The sequence below is a fragment of the Protopterus annectens genome, chromosome 2.part0, assembly GCF_019279795.1.
Source record: "Protopterus annectens isolate FY-2018-M chromosome 2.part0, PAN1.0, whole genome shotgun sequence".
NCBI classification, from domain to species: domain Eukaryota; kingdom Metazoa; phylum Chordata; order Ceratodontiformes; family Protopteridae; genus Protopterus; species Protopterus annectens.
Genome location: NC_056728.1, coordinates 1,739,439,820 through 1,739,461,548, shown reverse-complemented (window position 1 = coordinate 1,739,461,548; position 21,729 = coordinate 1,739,439,820). Strand labels below are relative to the sequence as shown.

The 21,729-nt window shown below is 39.5% G+C and overlaps 1 protein-coding gene across 1 annotated transcript in view; it reads left to right on the top strand.

Moving 5' to 3' along the window:
- The window catches only part of LOC122792880 (neuromedin-U receptor 1-like), a 375,919-nt gene extending 358,336 nt beyond the window's left edge, over positions 1 to 17,583 (top strand). The window contains exon 4 of the mRNA XM_044060439.1: positions 16,688 to 17,583. Within this exon, the coding sequence (XP_043916374.1) occupies positions 16,690 to 17,583 (894 nt within the window). The 5' untranslated portion in view covers positions 16,688 to 16,689. The remainder of the gene's footprint in view (positions 1 to 16,687) is intronic.
- The last annotated feature ends 4,146 nt before the right edge of the window (positions 17,584 to 21,729 follow it).

Here is a 21,729-nt window from a genome sequence, read left to right as displayed (position 1 = left end):
AAATTCCATGTTTCTGCCTTGTAATCTGATGATAATTCCTCTGCAAAAGCCTGGGCACGATGGCCTATACTATTAATTGAATGCATCTGGTGTATGTTTCTGGCTGTCTAGGTTCTGTTTGTTACCTGGGTGGCCCATTCATCCAGTTTGTGCACTGTCGTTCTACATGCAAATGAGATCTGCATAGCTAAAGGCATTTGTGTTAAAAGATGAGACATGCAAACAGTGCCCCCCCCAAAAAAAAACAAATAAACAAAAAGTATAAAAAGTGGAAAATTAGTTGAATTGCAGAAAATCAATCTATGACATACATAGTAGAAAATGTTAGTACACATGAGATATGACAACATAGGTCTGGATCCCAACTCTTACTGCAGTGCATCGTCAGAAAAGAGGAGGGGGGATTTATCCATCTTTGACCCACAAACAGCTTTGCAGCAAATACATGACATAATTCCTCACACAACCAAGTGTATCTGAATGTATACTGATATAAAGGTATGACTTTTTATTTGTATGTGTATTAGATTTAATATATTTAAATGTTGTGCACTTCTTGATTATACAACCTGTTATGATTATTCCTTACAATATATAGCTGTGTCCTACCTTTCTGTTTTTGGTCAACAGTTATCTAACCAGTACTCAGAGACATGCAGTGTGTAAGCCAGTCTATGTCATTTACCTTAAAATGTGTGAGGATATTAACTGGGAACACTATGATATGCAGTTGCTGTCAAATTAAGAGAAGGTTGGATGGCATAAACAAACACAGACTGCTGTTTTGGGGTGGTGAGCAAAGATGGGTTCCTGTTATGGCACATGCAAGGGTATAATGTTATTTCAAGGGGGTGGACCCAGGCTGAGCTAGGGTTATGTCACAAACAAGGATATGTTGCTTTTGCACTGTGCCTGTTTGATCTTGTGACTGCTGTGAAGCCTGAAATTGATGTGTGTCTCATTACTTTCTAACTTCTCTCTTTTATGATTTCCTAATACAAATGTATGGTGCTAAACTGAGGGAATGCAGTGATCATCAGTTCTTTGGGGAGGTGTCAATGTGTGAATCTTTGAGGCCTAAGGCCTACTACTTGCTAATGGATACATACAAGTCAAATAACCCTTTGCTGTCACATGTTACATTGATTTCTGTACAAATTTATCACCTTGTAGTTGCTCACTATACCAAGTTTTGAAATATAAGAATGTCATAATATAATTATACAGTACAGTACATGTTCAGGACTTACCTTGTAAATGCCACAGTTGCCACAGTGTTAGTTTACAGCTGACTGTGATGCAAGCAGTACACAGCCAATACATGGGAAGGTAAAGGTAGTGGCTCTGAGCTGAAGCCAGCAGAGGTCACAGGGTTCCTGTATTGTTTCCCCTGTCCACACTGTAGCACTCTACAATGTCCATGCTGTGTATGCTGTGATAAGTTAAATGTAGCCTGAAAACTATTTTCCATTTTGGCCTAGGCCTATTGGCAGCAGGAGCAGCATTGCCTACAGCCTGTAGCACATACGAATGGAGTTAAGCAGCAGCAGCTCCTAACATTCTGTCTGAGTAGATTTTCTGTGTCTGTACTTCGCTACTTTTGAAATGCACAGGAAAAACCAACATGGAGCCTTGATGAATAGCTCCACCAGATTGGTTGATTTGCATGCAATTCAGCTGCTTATGCTGTTATTGCCATTTTTGAAAAACACCCTAGATATATGCAATCTAGTAATAATCTAGCAATTATAAAAAGGCAAATGTGTAACCAGCCAAAGTGATGGTGAGGATACTTGCTACATGTTCAGAAAAGCAAAAAATTTCCAAAGCTATCTTTACAGAGGAGTACTGAACTCAAACAGGATTGCTCTCATTTTGTTACCTACATAATGCATATGCTGAAATATATTAATAAATAATGGGAAGCATAGCCTTTTACTCCGATACCTGTATGCATTAGTTAGAAGTGTACTGATGGCATGACCATGTTTGTCAAGCCATTTCAGATGTACAAATGATTAGCAATACATGAAAATAGTAAGCTGTGTGATACTCATGTGCAAATGTTTCAGGGCCGGTCCTTTGAGTGCATGCTTAGCATTTCAAATGTGTTTTATTAGCAAAATGGTTCATGTGCCTCTTCTTTTGAGGGAGGGGGGGCACAAAGAAATGTTACTACTATGTCACAAACTAGAATGGACTGTTCTTTTGGGGGGAGCACAGCTGAGTTACTGCTATGGCACATACAAAGCTATGCTGTTCTTGCTACTCTTCTTGTTTTGCATCTTGCCTCTTGTTAGTATTTCACATCTGCAGAATGTTTTATGTTTTTCCAGTGGGTACTACTAACCGCCTACCTTAACTGTTTTATCTGGCAACAGTTACGTTTCTAGTTATACAATACTTATGTGCATTATCATTCTGTTGTCTTTTAGGACAGAAAATGTCATTGAGATGCAGACCTCCCTTCAGTGAGGCCTAAAATACTATAATTGTTGATGCACTCCATCAGCATGAGGCTTTTCTTCTTGGAAGGGTCACCCCAATATGCCAAAGAAGCTGAGATTATGGCAGCAGATTGTTACCAGCAATAATTCTGTGGGCAACCACAGCTGGACATATGACCAGATGTACCACAAAGCCATTGACATGATTACCTCTGCATGGAGGCATGCAGCTGTTGTTGCCTGAGACCAGAGGGTAACCAGGGGTGGGCCTGCTGCAGAATCACCTCTCACTCCCAATGAGGAATTTGTGGCAAATCTTCTACAGCAGGACAACTCAAAGCAGAGTGGCCCGCAACATGTAATTGACATGAGCAACATGCCTTCTCAGTCCCAGGAAGCACTTCCAGGTAGGCTTTGTTGTATGACAAGTTGAATACTGCTGTATAGTAAAACAATTGAAATAAAAGTTACTTTTGTGCCACATGTCTTTTTTGGGGGGGATTGAAGAGTTGTACAGTGATAAGCTCAGTTTGGAGTTGTCAGTCACATTCTTGTTGAATGTAAATGTTATGCAGGTATTGAGGAGTACATGTAGTACCCCCTGTCTTACTTTTAAATGTGATGATGTTGCCCTTACTTCTTACTTAGCTTATTTTATGACCATCAAGAACCCAGAGGCATATGCCTCCTGCAAATGGTAAGCCAAATAAAGTTATTTCAGTACTGCAGATAAATTTATAGAAAAATAATGTGTCATTTTAGGTCTGTTGTGTGTATTGCTGTACTAGTTGTTTAGCATATATTGAACCATAGTAGTACAGGTATTAATATATGCTTGTGTATCTCCCTTTTTATCACAGGTGATCATGACAGTGGCAGTGTGGGCCCTGTGCCACCTGATGTCAGTGTCTCATCAGACACTGATAATGATGGTGAAAAAAACTGAGGTACAGTTGGGGGGGGGGTGCTGAGGTTGAATCTGACACAGAGGTTGACATCCAGCAACCCCCTTCTTTTCCTCCAGACACAGGCAGTAGGCCTATGCCTGCACAGTCCAGTGAGTCCACAGATGTAGGACAGATGAAGAATGAGGACACTGAGCAGGGTAGTATAGCTACTGCAGCTTCAGTGCCTGTTGAATTTGCTCATAGCTAAAGTTTTGGCAAGGTGCCATACAGGATGGTTGATTGAGGTCCTTGGAAGGAGCCTGTTGTCCCTCCTCCACCTGATGTAGGTGTCTCTTCCCGTGTCACTGAATTTATGTTTAAGGCCATCATGGATGCATAGATGCATTCAGAAAGGCACTCCAGACAAATGCTCAGAGTTGTGGATGTTGCACTGACATGCGTGACTGCCTCCACCTTGTTGCCAATTCACAGGATCAGATGAATAACACATTTGGAACAAGGGGTATCTGTGATGGAGTGTCTATCATAGAGCAAGCAGTGTCTGTGATGGAATGTCTGCTGGGAGGTAAATGGCATCTTTGTAGGTGTCGGTCAGCCACATCTACTGATAACCAATGTGGCCATACCCGATCACACTCCTGTAGTGGCAGTACTTCCACTGGTCCATTGGTGAATGTGTTGTCCATACCCAGACATGACAGGCTGTGGGGCCATGGTCCTGGGCATTCCTGTGAAGGAGCATGTCCAGCAGATGTCAGTCACACTCAGGTAGCAGCACTGCATCTGACCTTAGGCATGGAGGTGTCAGTGTAACTCCTGGCAGAGCCAGTTCTCATGGTCAGGGATGACAAAGATGAACTGTCACCTCTACCGTGCATGACTCACACCTGTTCAACATACCAAGATGTAGAGCTAGCACTGAGCTTGGCTGTGTTCATGCAGACTCTCACACACCACTTTCATATGGAGGACCCCTACAGATACAGACTGCCTGCTTCCCTTTATCTCTCTCTCACGCACGCACACACACATACACACACACACACACACACACACACACACACACACACACACACACACACACACACACACACACACACACACACACACACACACACACACACACACACACACACACACACACACACACACACATCAACATTCTGTGTCAACCTAGGCCTCCTGCCACCCCCCAGCACTCTGTGTAGTGATGATAACTGCTCCATAGCCCTGTTTTCTCTCTTTTGGATTCAGGGATACAAAAGCTTTATGAGCTTCAGCACATTTCTTTCTAACTTTTCTCTTTAATGTTTTCCAGTACATAAGTATGGTGCACTTCATAAGACATGCCATCACATTCAGATCTCGGGATTGTATGACAGCGCTGTAGTCAAACTCATCAGAACAATAATACAGTATAATGCTCTCTTTTGCATGAACCTCACCAGACGCATGCAGCAGCTGGACAGACCACAGGTCTTTCTCATCAAGATAACACATGGCCTACTAACCATGACATGCTGTATATGGGTAGATTAAAAGACATGTCACTGTCATTTGTCTGGTATTGCATTAAACTGTAACTGTTATGCTAAGCCTCTTACTTTTGGTTTAAGCACTTGGGCTTCAGTTCAGTTGTCTTACATTAAGAAGCGTTGCAGTCTACACTCTTGTAGGAAGAGACAGTAGCATCTGCCCTTCAGAGCTAGGAATTGCTCATTGAATGCTTATTGTGCCTGTTTTTCTAATTGTCTTTGTTATGGTTTAAGCACTTTGCCTGCAAACTAGTTATTTTACATTAGGAAAGTTTGTGATGTAGACCTTTATGGGAATAGATGATAGCCTACATCCTTCTAAGCTGGGAATTGCTGGTTGAAGGCTTATTGTATCTGTTATTCTGAAAGTGTCTTAGTTCTGGTTTAAGCACTTGGGTTCCAGATCACTTATTTCACACTAAGAAGGTTTGGTGTCTACACTACCATTGGAGTATTCTACTGAAATGATGCTTTATTTAAACTGTTTTTTTTTTTTTTTGCTGTTGTGATTGCAATTGTCTACACTTTAAACTTCTAGTACTTCTGCATTTTATAGCATAGGCATAATTCTGGCTTGCTGAATCTAGACTGTTTGGTATTATTTGAGCACTAAAACCAGCCATCTTACATTAAGAAGGCTCCCCTGTACCCCTGTGGCAGGTGTGCAGCCAAGGTCCCAGCTGATTTGGAGATTGCTGGAACAAGGCTTAGTCTTGGCCTTTTCCTTTGTTTACTTTTTTTAAAATCATTTAACTTTGCTTGTTTTCCAGCGTCATGTTGGGCCAGGGTTGTACTCAGTTTACCGGAGCTCCTCAGACCTTGCACTGCTGCCCTGCGAGCATCGTGAAACATTGTTACATTTTTCTACCCCTAGCCTTTCATAGAATAGACACTTTTTGTTAGTCTTACAGCAAAACCGTGTCCATCTAGCCCACTCCCTACTAGTTACTACAGTACAGACCTTCCGTAATGGATGGACAGTTTTCCACCATTTTTTTCAGGCAGCCTGACTGACACGGGCATCCTGAGGCAATGTAGCAATTGCCTCATGTATACTGACAACCCAGTTAATGCTAAACCAAACTAATATAACATGTGAGAGCTGTATCTATACTATGAATTTGGAATCAATTCTCTCACATAACAAACCAAATATCAAACATGTTGTCAGTACACACACTTCACCTCTTGCATGTAACAAGCTCACAATACATAAACCCACATATGTGGAGGTACTCTCTAGAAGCCTACCTAAAGATCAGAGACCCTCCAAGCACAAACCTACTGCACACACTGCAGAACTAACAGAATCCACTACACACAACAATGTCTCAGCCAATAAACCCTTAAGTCAAAACGCCTCAAAACCAAATGTCTTTGTCATAAGTGACTACACAGTGAGACACACAGATGTCCCCTTCACCAGGCTGGAAATGAAGAATGACACAGTTAGCTATCTGTCAGGTGCCAGGGTCCATCAGATCACACATGCACGCAACTCTCAACAACAAGTACTGTTATGACTCTGTCATAGTCCATGTTGTAGTGAACGACTGGAAACATACCTCACTGTACTATATGAAGAGGGACATGACTGAGCTCTTACATTATCTGTCCCAGACAGGTATCTCATTACCTCTAAGCAGCATTCCACCTTCACCCATAATGATGCATCAATATAAACAAAACATGAATGACTTCAACAATCATCAATCCAGGGGGATCCAGTATCTGTCAGCTTAGGAAGATGTGGTCAACAGACCACGCTGCTTTGCCACAAATGGTCTTGACCTGTTGCTTCCTGGCTTTCAGTTACTGGCAAAGGTAATTGCCTCCCCCACAGTGGCCTTTTTAAGCAATGTCAGAACAACTAATGTCCCAATGTAAAAAAAATCCAGTAGAGACAAACTGAAGGCTATGCTGCTTAATGCAAGGAATGTAAATCAGAAATTGCACTCACTGGAAGCACTTCTTACCTTGAAAGATGCCCATGTCTGTGCAGACACAGAGATATGGTTCATGGCCAAAGAAAACCCCCAACCATGCAAGGCTACAATGCCTTCCATATGTTCAGACATCAAAATGAGCATGAAAGAACCAACGGTGAAGGTGTATACATCTTCATTAAAGACAAATACACCTCAGGACTGGTCAAACAGTATGACTCTGTAACACTATAAGTCTAACTAACTAACTGTAGGTAAACCCCCCTTCCCTATCATTGTTAGCTATAGGTCCCCCACCATGAACCACAAGAACCAATCTGCCTACATCGACCTACGTGGTTCACTCACTATACAGCCAAACACCCTGGTGATGCATGATTTCAACTATTCTTCCATCAACTGGGAGTCATATAGGAGAACAAACATGCTTGCCCTAAGGTTCCTGGACTTTGTTAATACACATGCTGAGTAACAGGTAGTCTGAACCACCACAGGGGGCTCGAATGTCCTAGATGTAGTACTCACCAACATAAGGTGTCTCTGCACTAACCCCTGTGTGTTGCCCTCCCTGGTCAGGTCAAATCAGATCAGAAACCAGTCTCATTCAAATTAATGATAATACCTGAACCCCCTCAAGAGCAGAAAGGATGAAATATTTCTCCAAATAAAACTATAGCCTCCTAAGTGATGCCACAAATAGTTGCAAAATCCCTGCTACCAGTGTCAACAATGACTGCTATACAGAGGTATACACAAATGGCGTGTATAAGCACCTATACAAATGTATAGAGATGGCTGAACCTGAATGGATCAAAACAAGGTCCTCACAGAAAAACAAGCCACTGTAGTGAGCATTAAGCATTAAATAGGTTATACAAGTATAAGAAAGTAATGTCTAAGAACAAGAGGGAACTGACTCAACAGAAGAAGGGCACTCTCCACAGCTTGAACAAGCAAATTGGCTATATTTAAAGTCCTCTAAATCCAAGTATGAAGCTAACTAGCACCCCTAGCTAAAGATAATTAGGAAGCATTCTTGAGTTACATCAGAAATCTAAAAAGGAAGGGCCAGCTTTGTGCAGAAGCAGTAGTGGATGGTACCACTCATACTGACCCTGAGGATATTGCCAACCTGCTAGCAAACACAGTTTGGGGCAAATCCCCCCCACCTCACCAGAAATACCTTAAAACATACTTGTCACCAGTCCTCTATCTAGTATCTCCAAACAGCAGGTCATAACTGCACTTTCCATGGCCAAAAACACAGCCTCTATGGGACCAAATAACATCCCAGGCTGCCTACTAAATCGTGTGAAACAGGACCTTGCAGAACCAGTTGGCAGTCTCTTCAACCACAATGTAAGTACTGGATTTGACCCAGCAGAGTGGAACACAGCAACATTAATTACCTTGCACAAAAGGGGTCCATCAACTGACCATGGGAGCTATAGACCCACGAGCCTAACCAGCCTTATCTGCCAAGCTATAAAGAGAATTATCATAACATTATCAACAAAGACGTAGGTGACCTTCAAACTCTTGATCTAACACAATTTGGCTTCAGTAAAGGTAGATCATGCTTATTAAACCTGGTGGATTACTTCAAGAAATTCACCAAAGCCCTGGATGAAGGCAAAACACTGCATACAACCTATCTTGACTTAGCCAAGGCTTTTGACACAATCCTCCACTTAGGCATCATTGAGAAACTCACATACATACTAATGGTGGAAGGACTGTATACTGAAAGACATAATAATTTGGCAAGACTGTTGCACTGGGGATTGTGCAAACATTATGGTACTGAAGTGACTGAAAAGCACTGAAACATGAGCCACAAAGCATCATAGACTCTGGACACTAAATAACTGAAACCCATTGCCATGGCTGCCTCCACCCACTAGATGTAGACACTTTTGAGGTTGTAGTCTGTGTTCATCTGGCTGTTCTGCAGGGAAACCCCAGCAGACCAGCTGCTCTTCGCCTCACAGCTCCACACCATCCTTATCTCCTGCCGGCCTACTGGAGGATGCAATCAAATAATTTTCCCAATCTGCTAACTTTAGCCATTTCACCAAATGGCAGTATTGATAGTACCTATCACAGTACCACAGACCTTTCAACTTTACTCATTTTGGAGGAGAGACCACCTGAGATTCCTTCATCATCCTTTCAGGAGAAGATCCTTCTCTTCTCTCAAGAAGCAGGGACATGGGGCACCAATCACCCCTCCAGGTGACCACCAGCAGGTAAATAATCATCCTGTTTCTGAGATACAAACCTGGTAGTCATTTTTGACTCAGTGACATTGACAATGGTTAGTACTTATTCAGTTGGTTATGGTTTCACCTTCTCCTCTTTCACAGCTGGACTTGCAGGTGGTTAACAACAAAAAATGATGACAGACACATGCTGTAAATATACTCACCATTGTACAATGGACTGGTACAGGTGGCATGTACAACCCACTGCTAGGAGAGGTGCTCCTAACTTCTGTGGCATGCATTCATGTTCAGGTAACATTCATTTCCTAGTAGGCAAAACTATGCAGTGTTAAGTATACATGTACACCACTAAGGGTAAAAGAAGACTATGGTACTCAAGAAATGCTTGCAGTACATATTTGTCTGTCTTTCCTGAATCTCTTATTCCTTTTGGTAAATCTGGTTGGGATTGGCACTGCCTCTCTAATCTCTGCACTGATGCTGACATTACTCACAAAAATTTGTGATGCAGATGGTAATGGACATTTTTATTCTCAGCTCATTCCAGGCATTCACTTTGCAGAATGAGCCATCATAATGTCTTAGCAGGTGCTCCCTAAATTTCCTGTGCAAGCATAACAGGATGCACCTCTAGTGCATTTTTCTAAATCATACATCATATACATAGTACTACACTGGGAAGCTAGGATATGGTCCTAGCACTGCAGTATGGCACTCACACATGCTTTTAGACTTGCTCCATGGTGCTGTGAGTATACATATGTCATGCTTACAAGCATACTGTTCACATACTTCATGACTGCTGAGATGTTGATTTCTACCACTGTTGTGTATAGGCAGCACTGTGTGCACTAACATCAACTCATCGACAGTGATGATGATTGGCTTTATCAGCATACCCACTGTGCTAACTGGCTGCTGTTAGTAAACTATTAAGTGCAAGTGCCACATCACACAATACCGCATACACATTCACAACTGCAAAATAAAGATACTTTATTAAAACCTCTGTTGACATGGAGTATTCCAGAGGTAAGGAAGGAGACAAGTCTGTTATAGTACCTCAACAACAACAACAACAAATCCTGTGGTGAATGTCAGTGATAGTGAGGCAGATGTTATTGTTTATGGTAGTGAGGCAGATATTGTTGTGTAAATGGAGACTTATGATATTAGCAAGGAATTATATGTGGCTTGGATGAGTTCAAATTGTGAACATAGGAAATCACGGGAAGGACATACTGCAAGGGGTATAGGATTCCAGAGAAATATATACTGGCATGGCTACAGTAAATAAATGCAGTGGGGGAGCTGTTCACAGCATGAATTTCGGCTGATAACCAGATACATGGAGGACAGATAGCATTAGCCATAGTTATATGCATTCCATAGCATACCATACACACCCACTGACTGACATGCTTTGCCAAAATATGTGTAGCCATGTTTACTCTTTTCCTGTCACCTGTGGGCTCACTGCCTGCCACCAACATATCCCCACTGTCATCCAGTTTATTCTTTAATTGTGCTTATCAGGCTCAACAGAGAGGATGTCGCATTGGTGTATTTGCACACAGTCCCTTATTTCTCCTTTCCTGCCATGGACCACATAAAGTCCTGACACTGCAACCCAGCACAGCAGACATTGACAGTAGTCTCATTGTGGCAGCTTATCCCACCAAAAGATGACGTGATCCCTGTCTCCGAACTACATCCCTGAGTATGTAGCTATTATGTTGACTTACAGTGACTCTATTCTCACTTTATAGTGTTGCAATCAACATCACTGGGTCCCCCCACTGTGCAGGTAATAATGATTGTGTCCTGCAGACCCTCTTACATGTGTGTTGTGTTGGTAAATGAGATACACTATGCATAGTCCATACAATATCCTGCATGGCCTGGCTCACATATTGCAGGCATTCATTGTTTCATTCTGTGCTAGCTGTGTCATGACCCATAGTTGTGGAACAGACAATGTCTCTTTGCTAGTGTTGCAATGTACATGTGTCCACCTCTGCCTCACTATGGTACTGCTGCTTCATGCCCCTTCCCTGAGCATCCACCCTGCATTTCTGCTGCTGCTGTGACAGGAGTATCTATGAATCCTAGACAGTTTTGCTGGTGTTCATCTTGCTAGTTTTAATAAGTATGGTTTTTAGATTAAATAATTTATCAAATGGGGATTTTGGAATATTGATTACATCCTTGACTATATTCTGACCTTTACAACAAAGGTAATTTCTAAAATAGTGAAGCAAATTCCTTGGAAGAACTGAGTATAGGTTATAGCTGTAAGGTTCTGTCCATCACACTGTATGAAACTCGTTTTTCTTTTGTCGCTCTTGTTATTCTTGTATTTTCAGAAGGCATGTTTCTGTCTTCATGTTTTCTAAAGAAATGTGATTAAATATCCCCTATCCCCATTTCTACTTCACACTGCCTATCTTCCACCTTACCCACTACTCTTACTGCCCAATCACCTGTACCCTCCTCAAATTCTCTCTCTCTACATCCCTCTCTATTCTCATTAAAACCTACATCCACTACCACTATTAAGAAACTCCTTCAGAAACTGAAGCCATGTACTAATGCCCCTGACAATATTCCCTCTTATTTCCTACGTATAGCCGCAGATGCAATTGCCTATCCCATTAGCATTTTAATCAACCGTTCCATCCATGAATGCACTGTGCCCCAACTGTGGAAGCAGGCATTCATCATCCCCCTACATAAAGGAGGCAACAATTGCAACGTCAACAACTTTCGTCCTATTGCCATTCTGTCCCCCCATTTCTAAACTTCTGGAAAAGTGTATCCACCTTCAACTCTTGCCACATCTCTTAGATAACAATCTGCTAACCCCTGCACAACACGGATTCAGGCCAAATCACAGCACTATGACTGCCCTCTTGTCCTTTCTTGAGACTGTTAACATAGCACGTGATTCCGGCCACACTGTCTCTACCCTATTACTTGACCTCTCCAAGGCCTTCGACACCATCTCACACAATCTGCTCTTATCCAAACTGTCAAAACTTAACCTCTCTCCCTCTTCCATAAATTGGTTCTCCAGCTACCTATCAAATAGACACCAAGCAGTAATATGGAAAAAGGCCACTTCCCCATTCCTTAGTACCCCCACTGGAGTTCCCCAAGGATCCATTCTTGGTCCCCTCCTCTTCAACATATTTATCAATGACTTTCCCAAATCTATCCCATTTGCAAACATCATCCAATATGCAAATGATTCCACCATTATCTGCTCTGCCACCTCCCCCACACTGCTCCAAAAACTTACTCAGGAAGCGTTTTCAATAACTGAACATTGGATGAAAATAAACCATTTAGCACTCAATGCCTCCAAAACAAAACTTATGGTATTCACCCCTTCCAAATCCACCTCCTTCAATACAAACTCCTTCTCAATTACCAGCCTAAATAACTCACCCCTAGAACTAGTGTCTGAAACTAAGCTACTAGGTGTACAAATTGACAATTGGCTGAGTTACAACTCCCATCTACAACTAAATATTAAAAAAACCCATCAAAAACTAGGTATGCTCTACCGTCAAAACCAATACCTTACAAGCTCCTCCAAAATCACACTGGCTTCCTCTTTTCTCATCCCCTCCCTTCTCTATGGGGCCCCATTACTGACTAATCTTCAGACCTCTCTAAAAAAGCAGCTTTCCTCCTGCTATAACAAAATTGCCAAATTCGCCAACAACCACAGGTCCACCACTCACCATTGTTCCTCTCTTCAAAAATTAAATTGGCTTGAATTACTAAATCAACTCATATATATATACAGCTGACTTTCGCTCACAAGCTCATTCTTAGCCCTTCTCTTTGTCCCTCCCTGTCTTCTGCCTTCAAAATGCACCTACCAAATAGAATCCTAAGGTCTAACAATCAAAACCTATTAGAAGTACATAAACCATGTCATCCCCCAGGCAAACACTTACTATCTTTTAACCTTGCCCGTCTCTGGAACTCACTTCCACCTTCTATTCGTACCACCACTAACCAGTACATGTTCAAAAAATCTCTTCATACATATCTAAGGTCCCAATGGGATTGTTCTTGCTCCCTCCCCTCATAAACCTATGACATCCCACCCTCCCTCACACTTATGATACATAACTCAGAATATTTACTTTATAATGTAATTTTATGTTTTCTTCTGAACAACTTCTCCGAATGCATATCTCATTACTGTTTTCAACTTATTTACCTGACATAATTCCTCATCAGATTGTATTATTTTTTTTAAATGCTTCTTGAACTTTGAGCTTAAATGTTTTAAATGTTTTATCTCTTAATCTGTATAATTATTATTGTAGTTTTTGTATGTACCTAATTTTTGTCTGTACTGGAGCTTTTCTCCCCAGGACTCCATTGAAAACGGGTTCTTTTGGCCCAATGGACTATCCTGGTAAACCAACTGCAAATAAATAAATAAAATAAATATGCTCCTAGCATTTGTCTTTTTCTTAAGAATGTTACGTTTTAGAACAATTTCTTCAGTCTTATGAAACTGATTCTAAGGTACAGGCCTAATAAAGCCATAATGGTTGAGCCATCACATATTACAATTACATTAATTGATGCTTCTTTTCTATGTATTAAAATTACTACATTATTGTACAAGGAGGTGTGCCTTTAACTGCTGACCATTTAGTATAAATACTAACTTTAAATCATAAAATGTGTTAACCAGCACCATGTATTTTGTGAAATAAGAACAAAACACATTTAATGAGGAATTGCAATTTCTTCCTCCCAGCTATCTAAAATGGGTTATCATATGATGGTATCTGTGAATATCTCACTTGCTGAAAAAAATATTTCAGCCTATTGTCATTCAATTTAAGATTGTAGGAGGCAGAGTCTTTACCAACAAGCAGGAATACAAGAAAAGAGCAATCACCAGGCAGGTTGTCAGTCCGTTGCAGGGCACATATGTTCACATATCCACTCTCATGAGAGACATACCTAGGGACAAGTTGACATCACTGATCAACTTGATATCATGTCATTTGGAATGTAGGAAGAAATTGGAAATTTTGATGAAAACCCATATAAACACAGTGAAAACATACGTGGTGAAAACTTCAAAACTCAGTACAGAAGGCCCCCTAGCTGATGAAAATCAAACCAAGTCCAAACATTCCAAGAGATTCATAAAGCTTTACCATCATGTGGAAACTTTAACATTTAATGTTTCTGAATCATGATAAGATGGAGCAATTGATAGACCAGTCTCCCACTACAGTTTTATTTATTTATTTATTTACTGGGAAAGTCCAATTGGGCCAGAAGCCCATTTTTAGTGGAGGCCTGGGGAGAAAAGGTCCAAAGAAATATAAGCAAAATACAATAATTGGATAGTACAATAGTATACATATAGTAAGAGGCAGAATACACATCATCTAGTCTATACAAAGAAGTATTCAGTATAGTTTTCTAGTAGATACAGGTTCAAAAAGAAAAACACACAAGCATTTCAGAAAAGATCCTATGAGAAAAATAAAACTAGTACTGTGTACATATTAAACAATAGTTATGAACACATGAGATTTCCTTGAATGCAGATGTCCATACAGGGTGGAATGAGAGAGTTTCCCTTTTCCTCACTGTAGTGCGATCTCAGAGTTGGTATATGTAAGTAGCAAGGGGGTATGGAGATTCAGGAGGGGCTTGTCCCCCTGTAAAAACATTGGGGAACCTGGTTGTTTTGTTTTTGTATTTATTTTAGAATATCAAAGGTTTGAAACTTTGATCATATGGTCTCGACAATATGAAATTCAAATTTTTAAAGCTTCGATATTCTGAAGTGAATCTATATATATATATATATATATATATATATATATATATATATATATATATTTTTTTTTTTTTTTTTTTTTGAGTAGTAATAACAATGAATTGAGAAAGAAAATGAGGTAAGCAGTGGACAGTTTGCTGAAAGATTTATAGACATCTTGTCAGTCAGGTTTCATGCAGGAGCAATACCAGTTTTACACTACTGGCCATAGTATGCAGATCTGTTTCGCTGGTGAAGCTGCAAGCAAATGCTGGAGTCCTGGGAGTGGCTAATGGAAATTAACCATGTGCTTTCCCTGGAAATGTATGTGGCAGTGGAATAACAGCAGAGCAACTGGGGAAGAAATAGTGAATGCTGTCAAAAAGATGGTGTTCGTAATCATTCCACTGCTGTGTGACTTCATGTAGGTATTGTGGATCTGTGGATGTGTGTGTGTGTGTGTGTGTGTGTGTGTGTGTGTGTGTGTGTGTGTGTGTGTGTGTGTGTGTGTGTTTGTGTGCATGCGTATGTGTGTCTATGTGCCTGTGAGTGCATCCTTGTGTGTCCCTGAATCATAAGACTCTTGCTGTTGTACTAATTGACCAATTCATGTTATTCAGTTAGTGTTGGTGATGACAGTTTCTCTGAATGATTGTGAAGTAGTATCGCTAGTCAATGTAGTACTCATAAAAGTAACATTAGTGAAATAAAACCCACACACCTACTTTGAAAATATATTTGCAGGCCTGCATTCCTTGCATATGCATAATAATATTCATCTTTTTTTTCCCATAATAAATGTTTATTGTTATATTATTTTCAAACAAAAGTAAGAACAAAAATAACATATATTAATATTAATCTTAAATAATTCAAAATGGGTCATAGAACATGTGTGATATAATAATACAGAAATTTGTATTATTTCCTTTGGTGTAAAAGTAGGTCTTATATATAAATGGGGAGTTTAATACTGTTTCTGAAATAGAAAAAGTTTAATTCAATCATGGCTCAGCTCAACAAAAATGTATAAGAAAATATATGGTAACCATTTGAAATGTTGGGACCTGCTAGAGTGAGTCTTGAAATAAGGAGCCTGAATGGCCAAAAAAAGGACTTAATTATACTAAGTTCAAGTTGCTGTTTTTTTTTTTTTTTTTGAATATTTCCTTTTCTTTGAAGTATGACAATCTCAGAGTTGTTATATATAAGTTTGGGAGTGTGGTTTGCCCTCCACATTGCAGGATGCAGGATAGGATTGCCCCCAAGAAAAAGAATGTTAAAAAAGAGCTATTTTTCAGATTTGCTCTTCTCCTGTGCTTTTAGTCTTCTTTTTCCAGCTTGTCAGCACATGGCATTTTGAATGCCAAATAAACACAGTACACATAATATTTCTTTAAAAAAAATAATTACACACCATAAATTTCTCATTTTGCTTATTCCTTTTCTAATCTGTGAAGAAGTAATCCATTGTAATGCTATTAGGCCAGTAATGTTTTTAGTCAGCAGGTCGGCCACTAGCTATCTTTTACAAGATGCCTTTCTTGCTATTATTGGGCAGCCTAGCACTTAGTGCTTATTATCAGGTTTAAAGTACCCTAAATACAAGTACTGAATGTATCTCTATATATGTAGGTTATACTAAAATAAAAAACAGTAGCCATGTATTGGTTTGCATTGGTTTGCATAGTCATTGAATCTCTGAATTGCAATACATTCTTGGACTACCAATATAAATTTCCTAACTATGTTGATGTGCAGAATGAGAGAATGAATATCACATTCTAATTTCTTTCTTTTTTTGTATTTTGCAGTCATGCCATTGGATACTCAGAAAGCAGATTTTCAAAACAGTTCTCAGTTGTCATTGACTCAGTGCTACAGCAACAGTGTCAGTGATGCCAATGATACCCTGAAATATAATCAGACCGAGAAATGCTATACCGTTGAAGAACTCCTTTTAACGATATTGGGGCCCAAGACTTCCTCATTTGTTGCACCAATTTCTATGACTTATTTAATGATATTCATTACTGGGGTAACTGGAAATTTGCTGACATGTGTGGTTATAGCCAAGCACAGAAAAATGAGAACTCCTACCAATCTTTACCTCTTCAGCTTGGCAGTCTCAGATCTGCTCGTGTTGATCTTTGGTATGCCACTAGAGATTTATGAAATGTGGCAGAACTATCCCTTCCCTTTTGGGGAGGGGGGTTGCTACTTCAAGACCTTTCTCTTTGAGACAGTGTGTTTTGCATCAGTACTGAATGTCACTGCTCTGAGCATGGAACGGTACGTAGCTGTGGTTCACCCTCTCAAAACAAAGTATGTCATGACCAATACTCATGCAAGGAGGGTAATCATGGCTGTCTGGATTATTTCATTTGTATGTGCAGTTCCCAACACATCACTGCATGGAATCTATTACCTTCACATACCTTCTATGGGTAAGATTGAGGAGTCTGCAACTTGCATTCCACTAAAACCCAAATGGATTTACAACCTAGTTGTTCAGATAACCACAGCAGCCTTCTACTTTGCACCAGTGGTTATTATCAGTGTGCTGTATGTAAGGATTGGCTACCAGCTAAACAAGGAAAGGAAGTTTCCCATTGGAAAACTAAGCAAAAACTTCAGCTCCAACACTAGCTGGAGAATACAACTAGAAAGCAGCAAAAGAAGACAGATTACAAAGATGTTATGTAAGTAAGTGATCTTGTAATGTTAACCAATTGTTAGAGACATAACCTGTCACAAAATATGAAAATATTTTTTGCATGTCAGCTGTAAAGAATTAAATTCAAATGAGACTGCTTGCTGTATTCATTAGATGAATAACTGTAAGTTGAGTACTGTGAATAGAAACAATTTTGTTGATGTCTGGATTAGAATGATAGGCAAAATGATTGCTGTGTTAGAATATAGGAAGAAATACAGATACAAAGACAGTTACCATGCCAGACATAATCATTAACAGGAACCTGGTAATGTTTCCCAAGTATATTACGCAATCAAACAGAACAGATCTTTTACCAGTAGGTCATTTAATGGGTTCCAGAAGACATTTACAACATTGGTGCAATAAAGTACATTTGTACCTTAATTTAGATTCTCATTCAGAGCCAACGTCATCAAGCTTGTTCTCCTTTGAATTCATCATGGACTTACTGAGGAGTGACTGCAATGTTACCAGACCATTGCACTCATAAAATACTGTCTCTGGTGTGCTATGCAATTAAGTTTTGGAAATTGTCTTTGCATGACAATGTAGATGTCACTCATTGCTACAACCTCCACTTTGGCATAGATATGATCTTAGGCAATTATTTGTAGAATCTAAGTATCAAATGGCCAGGAACAGAACTGAGGTCACATCACTCTTTTGCACACCTTATATTTCAGCTTGTTTGGCATTCTTCCGTTGCAAACATCCCCTGATATTCTGCGTGAGCACTTTCTACTACTCTGCTTATCAATCGCCCTCTCCATCACTTTCATGCAGGAGTATGATACATCTGTACTGTTCACAATTGTGATTGTCCGATATGTTCTTGTGCATCAGTATTAGAATGTATGCTCTTCAGTCATCCTGGTTACAACTTTCTCTCCATACTGCTATGAGGACCCTCAGAAGCTTTTTCTAAGTCACCCGAAATCTTGGTCATATTTACAGCGACCTTATATGATCCTGCTGCTTTCCCTGACTCCATTTTCCTTAGTGCTGCTTTCACTTTTTTTCTAGGGTGGACTTTTCTTCCTCTGACTGTAGGCTGTCTACAGGCCAGTACAGCTTCTGTGGAGTTTTCTTCATTCAGATGTTTCTGGAAGTACTCCTTACATCTGTCTTTGATGTCATGTGGACTGGTGAGCAATTTATTGCTGGCATCCCTTAATAAGGGTGTTTGACAACTATCTTCTTTTTGTCTTTGCCTTGCAACCTAATAGGGTATGATGTTACCCTCCTTTTGAGCCTTCACTGCATTTGTAATTAGCAAGATATGAAATATATGTCTTCAGGTCACTGTCTTTAAACTTAAACATAAGCGAAAACTACTTTAGTTATCCACGTAGGCAGTGGGGTTTTGCTAACCAATTTGTTGAGTTATTTTGCTTTCATTTGATAACTGGATAGGAGAAATCATCCAAAGAATCTAATCACCTATTCAGGCATTTTGCCATTGCATCATTTAGACTGCATGCGTGCTCAGTTTTTGTTTCAATAATACAGAATAATACAGACAGCACCATACCATTAGAATTCACTTTGAACTCTTAGTTTAGTATTGATTGAGTTGGCAGGAAATGTTGCATGACGGATCCAATCCTGTGAAATCAGTCATGCTGGGTGATGGGAAAGGAATAAATGTGACATAAATATCAAAGCTAAGTGACATGTTAAGGTATCTTATCCTTATCATTACATTTCCAAACATTTGATCAATTAACATTTTATAAGCTTACCTGCTTACAATACACTGTTATGTTAATTTCACAAATGTTTAAATTTATGTCTAGCCAGGTAAGCTTGACAGGGAAAAATATTACATTTATGCTTGGTCAAGACTTACTTATGGTCACGCAGAGTGGATTAGAGCAGAAAACGGATTAAAAACTTGTAACTTAAACGTTTTGATCACTTCCCCCTGAATTTTGCTTTCCTGTTTTTTTTTCAAATAATATTGAAGCCATTCTACATGATTCTTATATGATACATAACTATCCTTTTTTCCTTTGTGGTGATTAAAGTGCCTTAGTAGGGGAATGGACTGCTGTCTTAGTGATGTAAATCAGAAACACAAATAAAGTGTCATACTATATGTGAGTTTCAACAGCACTGCAAGCTTTCTTAATATCTAAAAATTATATAAACAACATAATACTGACAATCGAAATATCATCAAAACTTAAGTTATAGAAGGGAAGAGCATATGCCCTTTCTCCACTGTCTTGCTACCTTTGAGCTGTTATATATAATTAGCAGGAGGTTAGTGTGATGAGGGCACAACAAAATTATTGCTTTTGAATGTGCTTAGGTTTTGTCAACATTTTGGGTTCAGATTTGTTTTGCCATATCCAGACTCTCAGTATTATGCTAGTATTATGCTATTTAGATAATTTGAGTATACCCCGTGCATATACACACAGATTTATATTATTTCATTGAGTTTTTGGAAACTCAAAATTCACATGGTTGAGACCATATAATCGAGTTTCTAAAAACTTGAAATAAAAAACAAACAAACAAGCAAACAAATTTATGTTTTTGCAAAGGGGGCAAGCTCTACTGCACCATCCATGTGGGGAGGTGAAACCCCCATGCCCCTTGCAAATTATATATACCAACTCTGAGATTGCACTACAGTGGGGAAAAGGATAAATTCCCCAATCCCCAATGTACAGCGATCTACATAGCGTTGGTATATATCATTTGCAGAGGGTGTGACAGGGGCCCAGCAGGGCTTGCCCCCTGAAAAATGTAGATTTTTTTTAAATATTTTTTTTTAGTTTTGAGTTTTCAGAAACTCAATCATATGACATCAGTCATATAAATTTCAAGTTTCCGAAAACTCAATGAAATAATATAAATTCATATATACACACAGCCCCTTCTTGTAATAATCTAATACAAAGGGCAATGGTCTTTATCACATTACAAGGCAGCACTATTGTATTTCCTACTCCATACTCCCCAATAGTATGCTGTGTTTGTTTGTGTCTTTCTGCTTTTCTAGGTTAGGAGTCGCCACAGCGGAACTCTGGTCCGCTAATGATTGGCAGTTGATTTTTACGTACCGGCTTGCCAGGTCTGACGCACAACCTTCAACGAAGGTATACCCATTCACGCATGTCTCCACACAGAAGACGCTCTAGCTGAGAATCGAACTGGACAGTGTCTTACTGTGAGGCGACAACGCTACCGCAGCACCACCAGTGCGGGTATAATAGTATGCCGTGTGCAAATGATATATTATATATGTGATAACAAAACACTACAGCTATGTATTACCTGTTACTACAGCATATTATTTAGTAGTATAGAATCACTTGTTTTGGAATGCACTAGATTTTGTATTATAAAGTTATGTCAGTACAGTAGAGTAATAACAGAGTATCAAAGAAGTACTCAGAAGCAGTATACCAGTATTGCTGAGTCAGCGTTAAGATGTATTGTAATTTGTTATTTAAGCAGATTACAATATGATGTGTAACACATCTTATCATAGAACTGACTCAGTCTTATAGCACAGTAACCTACCTGCAGGCATTATGAAGAAAACAGCAGCACAGTCAGTATTACTTTGCTAAAACTAATTCTGTGATTTGTTTTCCTATTGACTGGCTATTGCCAGGATGTCTAATTCATGTTATTACAATTTATATAATGGTAACACTCAAAAAATACATAGGTTCTGAACGGATATAACAACTAGCGTATCTTATTATATGCAGCAGTACTGACACAAACAAGTTTGGCAGTTGTACTGAATATTTATCATTGTAGCAACCAGCTAAACATGGCCATTTAGCAGGGAGAAAAAAAGTCACGACTACTAATGACCACAAACAAAACAGTCACCTTTTTAAAATAATTCAATGGAACCTGGCCCATTCTGTCCAATAAACAACAATAATTATACAAAATAAATCAGCAATGAAAGGGGCAGAAAATGGCACTTGACAAGTCCATTATGCAGACATTCTAATTTAAACTACCAAATGCATACATAATCAAATATAAGCCATAGCCCAAGCTTGTTATTACCCAGCAGAGATAGAGGACAAATATCCATCACACAAAATCATTATTTAAAGATGGTAAAACATTTATTTTTGAACAAGGCCATCATTTAATCAT